The sequence below is a fragment of the Camelina sativa genome, chromosome 14 (genome assembly GCF_030686135.1).
Source record: "Camelina sativa cultivar CO46 ecotype springtype chromosome 14, ASM3068613v1".
NCBI lineage: Eukaryota > Viridiplantae > Streptophyta > Magnoliopsida > Brassicales > Brassicaceae > Camelina > Camelina sativa.
The window spans coordinates 14371366-14385707 of record NC_141893.1 but is presented as its reverse complement, the minus strand read 5'-3'; the positions used below and the strand labels follow the sequence as shown (position 1 = coordinate 14385707).

The following is a 14342-nucleotide window of genomic DNA, read 5'->3' as shown; positions in this document are numbered from 1 at the left end:
ATATGAATACCCAATATAAAAAAAATCTAGATGTTCTAAAGTAACGAGACCAATTTGGTTGATGGTCCAAGTTTACAAACATTTTCATTCGAAAAATGATAGTATTAGATTTACAACGAACACTTTGACAATTAGTATGTTTCTTAAATCTTACTTAGCTATCAAATGAAAACAATCATTTTCTTAAAATAAACAAATAATGAATGAGAAGACTTTTCCTAAATCCATAAGATCATAAAATAATGGCAGTGCATGTAACAAAGTTGAAAGACAAAGTTGAAAGCACGACTTCTCTCTAGCTTGCAAGTCCCTACTAGACCAAAGATTTTTCAACTCTCTGTCCCAAAGTTTCCAAGATACATTGGTCACAAGACAATGAAAAGAATTGTATTTTTCCTTTTTCAAAACAAATCAGAAAACTAATAGAAATTGTCTTCGGAATCAAAGTAGATTATAGTGCACACGAGCAGATGTACCTTTTATATCAACGTTTCTATAGTATAGTTGGCCAACAAGAGACGAAATCAACTCGAATGTTTTATCAAAATTGTCACTAACCTATCATTTCAGTTATATTAATTACTTCGTGAATTAATCTCTTTTCGTAATCGATATGCCATTAAACAACTTAACAGCCCACGAAGTAAATTTTCCTTGAAAACATATAATATGTTAATGTTCTTAGATTATATATATGGCGATTAAAATATAGATATATCAAAATTACAATAGAAATAAAATTTCATTAAAAAAACATATAGACCACTCTAATTTGCAAATTTTAACATGATTTGTGCTTAAGAACAAATCGCTGATCAGTATAAGTTAGTTAGCAATTTATAACATAACTAGATAGCACGGGTTGAAATTCATTTTATTTATATTATAATTTTTATATAAAATATAATTTATGTGATTGTTTTTAAAAGTTTTTTTGGATAAAATATTATGCAATAAAATCATATGCTAAATATGATGGCTTGAAAAAAGACACTTATTTTGTAAGTTTTATATTGTTAATGATTCTAGATAATTATATTATACGAAATTTTGTATATTTTATATTTTAAAATAAAATTTTAATATGTTGTATTAGGTTATATATGTGAAGTTATTTCAACAATGTATATTCTACATCATGACTTGAATGTCATTATAAGACATAATTTTGTAAATTTGAATTTAAATATTCAAATTTTGACATGTTACTCAGTAAAATTATTCAATTGATTTTATATTTAAAGAATAATATTACTAAAGCTTAAATATTTTATAGATTGAATAATTTATATTTGTTGTTAAAATTCAACTTATGGTATATCTAGAAATAAAAATATTTTTAATTATAATAAATAATATGATAATTTATTTGTTTTACAAAATAGACTCATATATAAAAATAAAAGGTGAAGTATAATGATAGTTAACAAATTAATATGTTAAGTTAGATATCAAAAGAATTTATTTGATGAATAATTTAATAAAAGAAATTAATATGGTAAGTTAGATGATATGATTCTTTAGAATATTCTCTTTAAGAATTTTGGTATAACATATTTGTAACTAATTAATCTATCATTAATGTATAACATATATGTAACCAACTTATTAAAATTATATAGACTACAAAATAATGTTGTGTACTTCTGTTTTATTATATAGGGGATTTTGCTGGTCATTTGTTTAGAATTTTTTTTTCAAGTGTGTAAATGTTTAAATTGTCAATATATTATCTTTAACGAAAAGACAGTATAATGATAACTCTAACTATGCAATATGCATCATTGGCTCATAACAGTGGTCAGTGGATAAGTAAAAAGATCTCCAAAGGTGAATATGCCAATGGTCCACACGGAAGATGATGTCTCGCAATGAATGAGAGAAGGAAAGATCCGGAGAACACAAGTGCAACTATCGTTTTTATCATCTTCGCTTTCTCTTTTTGGCAATGCCTGTTTTCGATTTGAATGCCTCAACTTACACAAATTTTTGTCTTTTTCCCATTAAATTTCATGATACTATAGATTACAAAAAACAAAAAAAAAATGAAAAATGAACCATTTGTTGTCGGATTCAATTTACTACTTGACTTTATTATTATTCTCTGAGTTCAAGTTTCAATTTATAAATGCAGTTCTTCTGATTTTTTTCAGTTACAAAATTTATTACGAGTGGGCCAATAGTTTGTATTCCTCGTTGAGATCTTTAAAAACGCCTTAGCACTAGATCCGACTTTGACTCAACATATGTTTGCACATGCATGCACTAAGATAACTAAAATTAAATCACTGAATAAAAAAAAATGAAATAGTACTCATTAATCACACGACCTCGACATCGATGATGGTCGATCGAGTACCATGAAGTCTTTTTCCCAAATTTATTTATTCATTTGTTTCAAATTATATATGTTTGCCGGAAGTATCCAACAAATTCAAGTTGAAGCAGAATTTGTATATACACTAATGATCAAACTGGAAACTGTAAGTTAATGACTTTATACTTTTTAGTTACAAGATCCAATACCAATGTGCCACCATGCGAGCATGCTGTCTTTTGGCAAGTTTCCTATGGAACACTGAGAAGTTTCAAGTTTACTACAAATAAAAACTGTATGGGCCTAGCTTTTAATTCTGATTGGGTCTATGTGACTCGTATTCCAAAACGACAATATTAATTCGATACAAAATTACAAACAATAAAAAAGAGAACTGAAAATAGATGTGAAAACCAAGTCGAAATAAAGTTATAATATTTGATAAAAATTAATTGTAAATAATCCAAGTATCATACGGTAATCATCTAAGTAAAGTGGCATTCAAATGTACTCCATCAGAGGCGACCTAAAAATAACATATTTGTGGCTCACGTCACGTGGATCTTCCAATGTAGACTCTTTTACCATCGCTTGACTCGATGTTGAGGCTTCCCTAACTGCAAGTTCTAGGGATTCATCAGGAGGTTCTCTTATATTCTCAAACAGGAAACGGTTATCTATGAAAAAACGTGGAAAACTTCCTCGCCTATTCCCAAATCTTGGCATTTCCCGAATAAGAAGTTAAAATTATAGAAGAGGAATTGTTTAGAGAAGAGAAGGTAGTCCCTGAATAATATCTAAGTGTGTAACGTTAACGACTTATTTACTTTAACTATAAAAAAAACAATTAAAAACGACTCATTTTGACATTATTTATTATTACGTATGTAGTTTTTATAATCTTTGAATATGGAACCAGTGGAGCACTAGAGTAAAAACCAATAATGGAGGAGACAGAAAGCAATAGTAGTAGTGTCGTCTGACCATGTTATAGGGGAGCCTCATTTTCCTAATGCCCAAACGACTAATGTAAGAAGTAAATATGTAACAGTAACCATCAGTTCGAACTATATATAACACACTGCAGATTTGATGCCTAATTAATCAAAAAAAAACAATTAAGCATAAGAATATATAGCTCAAAAGAATGTTTTAAATTAAACTGAACTCTAGTTTTAGGCTTTTGGCGTCACTTAATCGAACACTTTTATCAACTTTTTTGGAAGATTATCTCCAGACTCCATCATCTAGTACATCTATATTATTATTATTTTTTTTGTTAAATACACATCTATATTATTAGATGACAAACAAATTAAACATGGATCAACAAGCCAAACAAGAATCGGAAAACCTTCGTGAAACCCTTTTTCTCCATGTTTTGTAAAATGCTAGACTTGCAAAATATTATATGAAATTGAATTGCAACGGAACATATGTATATATATCTTGTTGGTGTACCAACGAGAGCATAGACTATATGAAATATGCAAAATGACACTATATGCATCAAATCCTCGGACCAGAAAACTCCACAAAACAAAAACTTTAAGATCTAACTAAGACAAAATCCTAGCTAGGCTTCGAAGAAAAACAAACACATATATGAAAGAGAATGAAATGCGATCCAAACATTATAAACATAAAGACTTGCAACTTCCATTGGACCTCCCTCCGGTTCATGAGAGCATTGTTATAAAAATCTACAAATTTTACATATTCAAATAAAAGAGCTTCAACAACTTTTAAATAGCACCGATGTTTTTGAGGCCGAGGACAACTCCAACGCCGATGACATGACCAACGGTACCACAAGCCAATGTGTCAGCGAGCGTGAACCCCGCAGGGTCGCCCGTTTGTAGACCCGAGTCACGTGCCTCCAGCCTAAGTCCAGCTGTCGCCTTTCTATTGGCTGATGGCGCTAGTCCGAACCTCCCAGCGAATAGCATCAGCGTCGTCGATGTTACCATTATCTAATCAAAATGTGATTTAATCATTGCTTAAAACTTAATTACTGTACATATAATTTTGTTTTATCTCTTTCATTACCAGATTTGTTGATGAACCAATGAAGTCACACTTGGCACCCAAAGCTCCATTTCCCTTGCGTCTCATGGGCTGAACACTTGCCTAGTAGCGTTTAAAACAAAACAAAAACATTTCATATATAATTAACCATTTTTTATAATATCATCATCTAAAGATTGAATCAAGAAAATTTGAAAAATACTAACCAGGCCTTGAACAGGAGCTGCGGAGATTTTGGTGGCTCGAAGACCATTGAACTGTGGCAATGTAGTCATCATAGTGCTCGCCATTTTTTTTTTAGATTGAATCTCAAACTCTTTTATTTTTCTTGTGCTATCAGATCAGTTTTGTTCTTCTAACAGTCTTTAAAATGATTTAGCCAAAGATCATCGTGTGGCTTTGACGATCACAGAAATGGATTCTGTTTAGGTTACTTCTTGCTGACTCGTCAAGTGTCTATTGGCGGATTTTAACTCTGGATAAGGGTGTCCTCATCGTCTTCTTCAGAACGATCCTTTCTTATATGGGCTTCACATGCAGGCCCATCTATACTTAATTAAACCTCAGCATAATATTGGACCGTGGTCTGGTTTTTGAAAATAATCGAATCATAATATTGTATTTATAGTTCTCAACAACACATGAGTGGCCATGGGAAAGGCTAGTGTCTACTGTACGATTTAGTGGTACTTTTGTAATTGTTTCAAGAGAAGAAGGGTAAGACTGAGAATAGGAAGGATGTCTTATCGTTGATGTGCGGACGAACTTGCCTTGAAGAACACTTTCGAGTTGGTCAATTCATTACCCTATTGTTTGTGAATTAAGTTTTTTCAAATCAATCATCGTACATGAACTATTTTGTTTTGGTTAAATCCATTCCTTTCAACATTAATATAACTTAGAAATTCTTATCTACCACAATCATCAACCTTAATAAGCCACTTGAAGTCCACCACAAGATTTTCTTTCATACACAATCATCAATTTATCCACAATATTATTATGTTTAGGTAGTATAAACTAGCATAATCATATGATTAATTATCTTTCGAAAACATAATTATGCTAGTTTTAAATTGATCAACTTATCCACAATTTAAACTAGCATAATCCTTTTTACAAAGATTAATTTCTCACCGAATTTTAAATGATCAACTAGGTTTAATCCAGTTGGTCGGAAATGCACGTCAAATTACATGCATTATACAATGAGGTATGTTTGTTTCTTTATTTTCCTCTAGTCAGCCAGTAACATTTTTATTTTATTTTTTTGAACAAAGTAAGCCAATAACATTTTTTTTTGTTGGATATTTATTGGATTTTATGTAACGTTCTTATCCAGTAGCAAGCCAGCAGCAATAATTCTAAATCATAATAAGTGGACCCGTTTATTAGGAGGAAAATTGAAGTTATATAACCTAACACAAAAGCCGACACAGTAGACTCTTCTAAGAGTTGATTTGTCCTAACACATAATCTTTAACCAACTCCATAATTATATTTACATCTAGCAGCCGTAGTTGTTTATTAAGTCCTTCAGCTGCCAAAGAATAAATTGTAGAAAACTAACATCATGGACATGGCGTATTATTATTACTTTGACCAACTAAAATCATTTTTGAGAGAATGAGATGTGTTTTGACTTATATTAAACCTTTATAAGAGAGGAAATTTAGAAAATTATATTGATCTAGAGCTTTTGGATCTGGTTAGTTTACCTGAACCGGGGATCTGATTCTATTAGCGATCGACCAACCTCTTCGCTTAACTTACACACATACATATATAAAACTAAACCGGGTCAAACATTTATTCTTCGTCTACGCATCTGAGTATCTTCCTAGAAGTAACATATATGCGCGTGTGAGTTTATATGTTTCTTCGTTTATATAGCACATAGAGATCATTTCTAAAGCACATCGAACACATCACAATTATTATTATCATCTTCATCATAACCAGCCTGAAATACAAACTCAGAAATGGAGAACGCATTGGTCAAAACTCCATTGAGAAAGCTAAGAAGAAGAAGAACAAAACGGGTCTGGAGATTGAAGCTGGCATGGAAGTCTATCAAGACCCGGGTCAAGTCACATCTCCCAGGTTTCTTGGTTACCAAGAAACACCTCTTGCACATTAAATCACGAAAGGAAGAACAAGATTTGTCTCAAGTGGCTCGGAGGATCTGCAAAATCTCCAACGACTCGACCAAATCGCTAGCGTTTTTGCTTCAGCTTCCTAAATACTCAGCCGCGGATTTCTTAGACCGCGGAGATTTGATGACTCCGGCTGCGTCTCCAAGGGAGAACATATCCAAAATGTGGCGTGAGCTACACGGTAGCAACAACTGGGAGAATCTTCTCAATCCTCTGCATCCATGGCTGAGGAGAGAAGTAACCAAATATGGAGAATTTGTGGAATCCGTCTACGATTCACTCGATTTCGATCCTTTATCCGAGTTCTGTGGAAGCTCTAGATTCAACAGGAACAAACTCTTCGAAGAGCTTGGTTTAACTAAACATGGTTACAAGGTAACCAAATTCATCTACGCGATGTCTCATGTCGATGTTCCACAGTGGTTCTTAAGCTCATCTATGGGAGAGACATGGAGCAAAGATTCGAACTGGATGGGGTTTGTAGCTGTGAGTGGAGACAGAGAGTCGTTGAGGATCGGTCGGAGAGACATTGTTGTGGCGTGGCGTGGAACTGTGACTCCCACGGAATGGTTCATGGATCTTAGGACGAGTAAAGAGCCGTTTGATTGCAAGGAAGAACATGGCAAGAACGTGGTCAAGGTCCAAAGTGGTTTTTTTAGTATCTATAACTCGAAAAGCGAACTCACACGGTACAATAAAGAGAGCGCATCTGAGCAGACGATGGAGGAAGTGAAGCGGCTAGTGAAGTTTTTTAAGGATAGAGGCGAAGAAGTGAGCCTAACCGTGACCGGCCATAGCCTTGGAGGCGCGTTGGCGCTTTTGAATGCTTATGAGGCGGCTAGAGATGTCCCCGGGTTATCTGGTAACGTTTCTGTGTTCTCGTTTGGTGCGCCAAGAGTAGGTAACTTGGCATTCAAGGAACGGCTAAACAGTTTAGGTGTCAAGGTGTTACGTGTGGTGAACAAGCAAGACATTGTCCCTAAGCTTCCTGGTATCGTGTTCAACAAAGTACTAAACAAAATTAACCCGATAACTTCAAGGCTCAATTGGGTCTACCGGCACGTCGGGACACAGCTTAAGCTCGATGTATTCAGTTCGCCTTACGTAAAACGCGATTCGGACTTAGCGAGGTCTCATAATCTCGAGGTGTATCTCCATGTTTTGGATGGCTTCCACAGCAAGAAATCAGGGTTTAGGGTTAACGCGAGGAGAGACGTTGCTTCAGTGAACAAGAGCACAGATATGTTGTTGGATCATCTAAGAATACCTGAGTGTTGGTACCAAGTGGCACATAAGGGTCTGATCCTCAACAAACAGACCGGCAGGTGGGTGAAGCCCGTCCGTGCGCCAGAAGATATTCCCTCTCCGTTATCGACCGGACCAAAACCGATTTATAGCTTATGAGAAATAAATCAGTTTCCATTTCATTTATTCGTTTAATTCTTGAATCGTTTTGTCTTTGTGATTTTTGATTAGAACATTTCTACTCGATCAACATAGATCAAACTGTGACAATAATGTATATATGTTTGAAGCTATATTAAATACAATTTGCAACAGAACGTGTCAGTGTGACAGATTAAACCTTAATTACAGATATGTTAAAGTTTCTAAAGCAACAAAACAATCTAACAACAACGACAATATATAGTTTACGGATTCAACCATGGGAGTGATCTTTTAACACTCTGTCTCTTGGATTCAAAAGTTCAATTTCTTTTCAAAAGACTTCAACAATGATCTGAATATCACATATCTAATTACGTTTGAAGAAGTGGGCGCCTATATTGTAAATTTCCGGAAAAAGAAATACTAAATTGCTTTAAGAATTGTCTGTCTTATAAATGATGTGATGAACCAACCAGATTGCATCTTTTTTATAAAAGGAAATAGCAGTAGAAGAATCATAATGATGACAAATCAAGTTGATGTTTAAAAGTAACTTACAAAGTTACAAGTTACAACAACCCAAGAACACATACAAAGAAGAATCCTAAGCAAACCCTAAAATTCACACACACAACAATAAAGAGATTCTAAAAAAAAGCCAACAAATCAAATCTATGAGATAATTTGGGATTGGCTTCAAATTTTTTAAGCGGCTGATATTGCATTGAAGTCTTGATAACGAGACATTGCGCCTTTGAACTCGTGTTCGTCTGGTTTGTGAGTGCTCAAGCTATGAGGAATGTATGCTCTGAAAATCTCCTCGAGGTCAGGACTCTGCTTCAGCTCACGGCAAGCCACCTCGAGAGCTGTGTGCTCGAACCCTCCGTAAAACTTCTGGCGGCACACGTAACCGAAGATGAGAGAGGTGATGATGAGAGGGATCACAAGGGCCGTGTAGAAGAATGTCTTGGCTCCTAAGTAACCAAACATGACTACTTGGAATAGAAACAAAGCTGCTAGTATGCGCTGGTGAATATGCGGCCACATTCTTCCATAGCTCTCATATGATGGGACGTAAACTTTCAAAGCCTGTCATACATACCCCCAAATAAAATCGTTTAAGATCACATTTGTAAACCTAAGTTTTTATGGGTATAGTAATAAAGGAGAGAGTCTGACCTGATTCCTAAGGACGAGCCAGCCTAAACCGAAGTAGGTGACGCCGAATACGAGGATAAGAGGAGCAATTACGGAATAGCAGAACGTGATTGTGAGGATGAGCAAGTCTCCGGGAACCCTAGTCGCATAGCTCAAGTCTCCCGGGTACCAAGCTTCTTTCACCTCTGCTTCGGTTTTGCAGAGAAACTTCTTTTTCAAATGGAAGATTATCAAAGGTATGATCCGAGACAGCTCAAGGCCATAACCGATAAAGAACCTGAAAACAACATAAGATTTAAAGAACAAACGAACAATATATATGCTATGTGACTCAAGAGGATCAAAAACTCACTTGAGAGCAACATAGGTCAAGAAGAAAGTCGCACTCTTAGGAAGGCTAGTAGCCAAAAGGTTAATAACCATGTCGAGTTTAGGATTTTTGGCGATATCCTTCACTGTGTTAAACAAAGTCCCTGCAAGTGTAACTCCAATGAAGACATTAAAGACCGAGAAGTAAAAGTACTTCCCCGAAGCAGCCCTAATGGCATGGCTCTGCGATGGAATCCCCTCAGCTTTGGAGAGAAACAAGAGAAGCTTAGGCAACATCGCCAAGAAAACGAGAAGCGCAATCTGAGGAAGGAAAGACTCCAAAACAGTTCTTACAGAGGTTAACTCCACAACTGGCTTTATGAATGGAATAATCTTCTGAAGATTCTTAAGAGTGGTGATAGCAGAGACGAACGCAATTGGGATCATGTAAAACAGAATGGTGACTGCAACAAAGAAGTAGATGAAGTATTGCCGTATTATTCTACCGAAGAGCTTGATATTGAGATTCTTCCATATGAGCTGGCGAGGCTCAGGAGCTTCCATCACCGTCCATTTATCAACCATCTGGCAGTGCAAAGACTGAGCGGCTGATGCAGCAGTAATCCTATTGTTGAAGAAAACAATTGCTGCAGTTTGCTGCTTTTCAGCAAGAACAGCTTTCTGCTCTGTTTCTAGTTTGGCTACAGACTCGTTGATTAGCTCCGTGTAATACTCAATGCTGTCTACTTGTTTACCAACTAGTCCACACATGCCGGTTTTATTCGTAGGTCGGTTATTAGTGGCTTCATTTATAGCTTCTGCACGCGCAAGTTTCTTCTTGTACCCTTCCAACTTTTCCCATATCTTATTAACCTACAAATCAAACAAAGAGCAAAGATTAAAACTGTTTTAAACATATGATGCATACAAAATTTTAGTGCAGAACAAGCAGATAGATACCTTGCTGTTTTCTGTTACGACAAGGGATCTGTAGAATGTCTCAGGGTATATTTCTCTGAAATAAGAATCAATGAACTCTTTCTGTGTCTGTCCGTCAGGCGGATGAGGCATATCCCTAACAAGAATAGCGAACTGCTCGGGTTTTACATCAGTAGACATGAGAGCTTGAGCTCTCAATGTAGAGACATGCTTATAAGCTTTCCACAGGAAGAAATAAGTGACCAAAGATATCCAGTAAACAGCTCCTAGGAACGCCCAAAGCCTCGGACTTCTTTTCTGTTCAGTTGAAAGGATACACATTTTTGCTTTAGAAGATCAAAACCGCAATATCTGAAAATGAAGTCTTTGTTTGTGTTTGTGATTACTTACTGTGATGTTAGCCATTGATAGATTATCAATTTGGCTAAAAGTTCCTTTGCTTGTGGTATCTGTGGCGTTCTTTGAACGGGTCTTTAAATTGTTGTCTGTTGCGGCTATAGGGAGTAGAGTCGGTAAGAGAAGAAGACCGGAACAAGCAAATATCCCAAGAACTGCGTCAAACAAACAAAAGAAGCCAATTTCAAGACATCAGAAACACTATGTCATGTTCTTGTGAACATCAACTGAACAATATCAACATCTACAAGTAATGAGCTACAAGAAAGTTACTTAATTTAAACAGAGATCCAAACATAACATAGCATAGCAAAACAGAATCGTCAGAGACAACAACAAAAACATCATTTTGAAACTTTTCTCCCCAAATTGTCCCCAAAGATTGAAACTTTCTTAGGTCAAATCTCAAACACAAATCAAAACCAACAGAAATTAGTAGAATTCCACAAGATCCTTAAATAGTAACCACTCTAAGAACAAACTAAAGTTGCCCACAGAGAGAGAGAGAGAGAGAGAGAGACCGAACCAGTGCTCAAGAAGACAAAGTGAACAGCAGTATCGACACCGGAAACGTTAACAATATCTTGTTCAGAAGAAGTGAAAGCTTCACGCATCCAAGCCAAAGGGTTTCGAGTCAAGGAGGTGCCTTCCCATGGTTCCAAGCCTTTAATGATCCGATTCGGGTAGTAAATCGTAACATTACCGGGTTTTCGAGAAAGCCAAGTGAAGAGAAGCATGAGAACGACGAAGATAGCCGCGGATGTCCCTAAGGACACAAGAAAAGATCCGAATTCCATCTGGGTTTTGCCAGATGCAAGCTCTCTGTTTTCTTTCTAAATCCGAATTCCTCAAAGTAGCAGTTTTTAAAGAACAAAAGAAGGAAAGTAACCGTTTTTTTTTAGAGAAAGAGAGGAAGTGTGTAATGTTGTTGTTCTTGCTTCTTCTGGTAATTAACAGCCCCCTTACAGGTGAGAGAGGACAGGCTTTTTTTCTTCTTTTGTTCTTTGTCTTTGATGTATTATTTATTTCACAGAAAAGAAAAAAGATATTTTTTCTAGTATTTGTTTAATCTTGTGGAATTGTGTTGTTTATGGAGGAATCAAAAAATTTGTGAGTAGATTAAGAGATTAAATGGTGGGGAGAGGGAGAGGTGTGAGAAGAGAGTGAAGAGCGTGTTTAAGTGAGAAGGCCGACAGGTGTTGACGAAAGAGACACCAAAGGAGCTGGTTTCAACCCTACTTCAGGGCACCCCTCTCTCTCTCTTTTACCCAATTTGTTCCTTTTCTTTTTATATTCTTTTCTTTTTCAATGATAAATTTTCCTCTTTTTGTGCTTCTCAAGTTTCTATTCCTTTCTATTTTCTATTTTTCTAGTGTGTTGCTTTTTACAAAACTTTTTAACTTGTATAATTACTTACTATAGCTGTCTTACTCCTAAGTTAACTATGACATGTTTTACAAATCCCTTAAATACTTTTTAATTGTATTTAGTAAGGAATAATATTTATTTTGTAAAATATAAAGGTTATAGTAAAATTGGTTATCAAACTGACTTGTGTTTATTAATTACATCAAACGAGTATTTATACAAGAGAGTCTCAACAAGAGATAAGTCTCCACCAGAGATAAGGACACATTGTCTAAACAAATCATAAAGAGATTTAATCTTAATCTTAGCAGATCCACACACATTCTCCTATAGTTATTATAGCAATTCTAAAATTTAAATTATTGTTTTAAAAACGTATATTATTTGAAAATAAACGAAGCATATATTTTTCGTAGAAATAAAATGTAAATAAAGGTTTTTTCCTCTTTATTTTACTAGTTACACCTTATATATCCTTTATATAAAAAACTCATACACAAATATGTCAAATCTGTTATTTAGATATGAGATATATGGGTTGAGTGTGTGACTAGAAGACAGAAAAATAGAGCAAACATTTAATTTCTCTTTTATTTGTCCTTCGATTTTGTTGAATAATTGTGGAATACCTAACCCATTAAATTTAGTTTCCTCCAATTTAGATTCCTCGCTGATCTTATGTTTTACTCTAAAACATTCACCAATCACACAATATGTGTGTGCCTTTTAGCCTAAACATATAACAACCTTATGTGTGTGTGTATAATCTACGTAAGAAATACACATGTCTTGTACGTGTGCACAATAAATACGAGAGAGAGCGACTATAATAAAAAACAAAGAACGATTGATGCAGTTTCTGAAAGTTTTGAAGTAACAGATAAAAGTCGAAAGACGACGTCCACGACATACTTAAAAAAGATACTATAAGAGTTAAGGTGTGACTGTCTGATTGACAATGATCTCGTTCAAATTAATCAATAACTATGTCTATGTGTCGAGAGGGGAATCGTCTTTAATTAAATTGGTTATGATTTTAAGCCATGGGAGTTTTGAGACAGTTTTTTTTTTTATTCTTTCTTCATTTGTGTGTACAATGAAAATGATAGTTTTGTTTGTGTTATTATCCATGACCAGTAAGCTAGTAGTATCATCACTACCACCGGTCCTTCCTTTTTATGTCGATTGGGTAAAATCCAAACTAGATAGATATAAAATAGATGTTATTCTTTTGGCATCTAACTGAATTAAATAGATAACAAATTCACTGGACAAAACAGTGGGTTTCACTAAGACAGGCCATTAATATGGGCGAATAAAAATTATATATCTATAGATAAATTTATGCGAATTTGATAAAGTTTGTGTTACTCACAAGACAAAAAGGACCCAAAGAAAAAATAGCCGGTGTGGTCCATTTGTTGCCACGTCGACGTAAACTTCATTGCCGACAACCAAAAAAACTTGAAAAGGTCCCCAAAACCTTATCTTTATTATATGTAGTCGAAGAACCTAAAGTCTTATCTACAAATAATTTCAGTTTAGTATTTGTTATTTGAAAGTAACGCGGTTCACAGATTTGGTTAGGTGGCTATTGATCGGGTCCAAACTCCTTTTGCTGATATTTATTATTTTTTTCTTCTCTTTTCACGTCGACATGTACATAAACCAAGACCCACCACCTCATCAAGTTTCTTCTTCTACTTATGGGTATCAACAATGATTAAATGATATTTCAAATAGCAATTAGATGGCTCGAATCCGTATTTTAATCAAGTTGTTGTATTAGCAAAATTTTATATAGAATTATTATGTCAAGACTGAAAATATCTAGAATTAAAGTGTTAGCATACAATGCCTTATGCCGTTACCACTGGATAAATGAATATACATATCTAATAACAACTTTTACTTTTAGATAAAAAAATATTTTAACTTTGTTTTACAATTTTTTTTAAAACCCCATTGTACGATGCTGATATTGATGCTATTTATGCAGATTACCCCCACTTTACAACTTCTGGATCAAAAGAGACAAAACAAATGGTTTTCATAAGTTGTAGGTATCCATTACCAAAAAAATAAGTTGTAGGTATTTGAAATCATAGGCATTCTTATGTACTCTAAACAAAATCTAGACTAATCTTCGAATTTAGATCAAGATCAAAATAGGAAGAGATTCGTGAGAATCAAATTTGGTAGATTAATTTCATTTTGTAAGCTTCGTTGCTTTCACGATCGAAGATATATGTACATTTGCCCATAGACTTGTAATTTGCTTG

At 34.8% G+C, this 14342-nt stretch overlaps 2 protein-coding genes and 1 pseudogene across 3 annotated transcripts; 1 reads left to right on the top strand and 2 right to left on the bottom strand.

Annotated features, from left to right (window-relative positions):
* Positions 1-3938: 3938 nt before the first annotated feature.
* On the bottom strand, positions 3939-4680 carry LOC104741636 (photosystem I reaction center subunit psaK, chloroplastic). The gene is made up of 3 exons (XM_010462527.3): positions 4552-4680; positions 4367-4447; positions 3939-4290 (listed from the first exon to the last, which is right to left on the bottom strand). The coding sequence occupies exons 1-3, from the start codon at positions 4633-4635 to the stop codon at positions 4063-4065; spliced, it is 393 nt and encodes a 130-aa protein (XP_010460829.1). The 5' UTR covers positions 4636-4680; the 3' UTR covers positions 3939-4062.
* Positions 4681-6162: 1482 nt separating this feature from the next.
* LOC104741635 (phospholipase A1-Igamma1, chloroplastic pseudogene) lies at positions 6163-8060 on the top strand (annotated as a pseudogene). Its single transcript, XR_015579709.1, has one exon. The product of XR_015579709.1 is annotated as a phospholipase A1-Igamma1, chloroplastic pseudogene (transcript).
* A 351-nt stretch (positions 8061-8411) lies between these two features.
* On the bottom strand, positions 8412-12132 carry LOC104741634 (hyperosmolality-gated Ca2+ permeable channel 3.1). Its single transcript, XM_087483728.1, has 6 exons — positions 11219-12132; positions 10687-10847; positions 10318-10593; positions 9401-10230; positions 9070-9325; positions 8412-8979 (listed from the first exon to the last, which is right to left on the bottom strand). Exons 1-6 carry the CDS (start codon positions 11487-11489, stop codon positions 8596-8598), a joined length of 2178 nt encoding a protein of 725 aa, XP_087339854.1. The 5' UTR covers positions 11490-12132; the 3' UTR covers positions 8412-8595.
* Between the last annotated feature and the right edge of the window lie 2210 nt (positions 12133-14342).